This window comes from Lactuca serriola, chromosome 3, assembly GCF_051521515.1.
Source record: "Lactuca serriola cultivar US96UC23 chromosome 3, Lser_US96UC23_V15, whole genome shotgun sequence".
NCBI classification, from domain to species: domain Eukaryota; kingdom Viridiplantae; phylum Streptophyta; class Magnoliopsida; order Asterales; family Asteraceae; genus Lactuca; species Lactuca serriola.
The window spans coordinates 33,669,083-33,670,872 of NC_136410.1; the positions used below are offsets into that span (position 1 = coordinate 33,669,083).

Sequence of the window (1,790 nt, forward strand, 5' to 3'; positions counted from 1 at the left end):
ATGGGTGGTGATTTTGTTATAAAGGTAAAAATGAGGTACCTACCATTTTGGTCATTTTTGTAATTAGCCCATAATAAAGTTGTCTACCTATAAAGATTCAATTCCATTTCTACATGAAACAAGATCATGGAATGTAATGAGTGATTCCATTACCTTGACCATTCCATTATGTTCCCTATCCAAACAAATAGACATTATTACTATTGTGGATACTTTACTTTTTGTTAATTTATTTTTATTTTGTGTATATCCTATGTACTATGCAGGGTAGGTTGGGTCCAGAGAGGTTGCATCAGCAGAACAAGGGATGCAATTAATGGTTCAAAGAGCTCTTCAAAGAAAAACATTTGGAAAATACATCGCTCAACACTACTCCTTTGTTTCTGATTTAGCCAAGGTAGTTAATTAATTATGGGTATCTATTATATATATATATATATATATATATATATATATATATATATATATATATATATATATATATAAAGTACATTGCCAGTATTTATATAACAATAGTAAAGAAAGTACATTAGTATTTTGAATCCAGTGTCGAATCGAGCTAGAGAGAACCAGACGGTTAGTTTTTGAAGCCGCAGATCAACTTGATCTCCATGGAAACAAGAAAGCCCGTAGGACCCTCGCAATGGCCAAGGTAACAATTTGGTAATTATTTTGAATTTTTTTATGGGTGTGATTTTGTTTTTGTTGTTGTGGGACAGGTGGCGGCTCCTAATATGGCGTTGAAGGTGTTGGACATGGCGATGCAAATGCATGGTGCAACAGGGGTATCGGGGGACACTGTTTTGTCCCCTCTTTGGGCTCAAGCCAGGACTTTAAGAATTGCAGATGGTCCCGATGAAGTTAATTTGGGGACAATTGGGAAATTAGAACTAAAAAGGGCCAAGCTTTGAACATTTTTTATATAAACTAATAATATTTGTGCAACTTGTCAAGTATAAGATCTAGAAAGAATAAAGGGAAGATAAGTGATTATTAAATCCAATGCAACATGGTATTAGATTGGTAATGTATAACTACTTACATCAAATGTCTTTAATAGAGACATTTTACAAGTTTCAGGTTGTGTATTATAATTATTATTATTATCATAAACAATAATGAATGCATCATTGCAATTATGGCATACCATCGGGGCAGCATGTCTACTTGCAATCATGTACAAGTTTCAGGTTGTGTATTATAATTATTATTATTATCAATGCAACATGGTATTAGATTGGTAATGTAAAACTACTTACATCAAATGTCTTTAATAGTGACATTTTACAATTTTCAGGTTGTGTATTATAATTAGTATTATTATCATAAACAATAATGAATGCATCATTGCAATTATGGCATACCATCGGGGCAACATGTCTACTTGCAATCATGTATAACTGGAGGTTGGAGGTAAAATTACAACTAAATTTTTTATGAATCTAGTTAGAACAAGAATTAGGCTCTATTTGATAAGCATCTGACCGAGTCAGGTCAGACATTTTTGGCTGACTCGGTCAGACGAAAGGTGTTTGATAGACAAAATATTGACGTCTGAATCGGAAAGCAAGGTCTGACCGAGAAAGAAGTTGAGAGATGGTTGACTCAGAAAGAAAGCAAGGCTTTCCAATAGTACCCTTGGCTTTGATAAAAATTAGCAACTAGTGAAGGTTAGGAATAGAACTTGGGTCTCCTTTGTAGAAATAATGGTGTTTACCAGCAAGCTAAAGAGCTTTTTGTGTTTTATCTCTAAAATGATATATTTAATGTTTATTATGCTGGAAACTTTT

At 33.2% G+C, this 1,790-nt stretch overlaps 1 protein-coding gene across 1 annotated transcript; it reads left to right on the top strand.

Moving 5' to 3' along the window:
* LOC145095126 (putative acyl-CoA dehydrogenase IBR3) lies at window positions 1–911 on the top strand. Its single transcript, XM_079033061.1, has 4 exons — window positions 1–24; window positions 272–397; window positions 548–652; window positions 720–911. The coding sequence occupies exons 1-4, from the start codon at window positions 1–3 to the stop codon at window positions 909–911; spliced, it is 447 nt and encodes a 148-aa protein (XP_078889187.1).
* The last annotated feature ends 879 nt before the right edge of the window (window positions 912–1,790 follow it).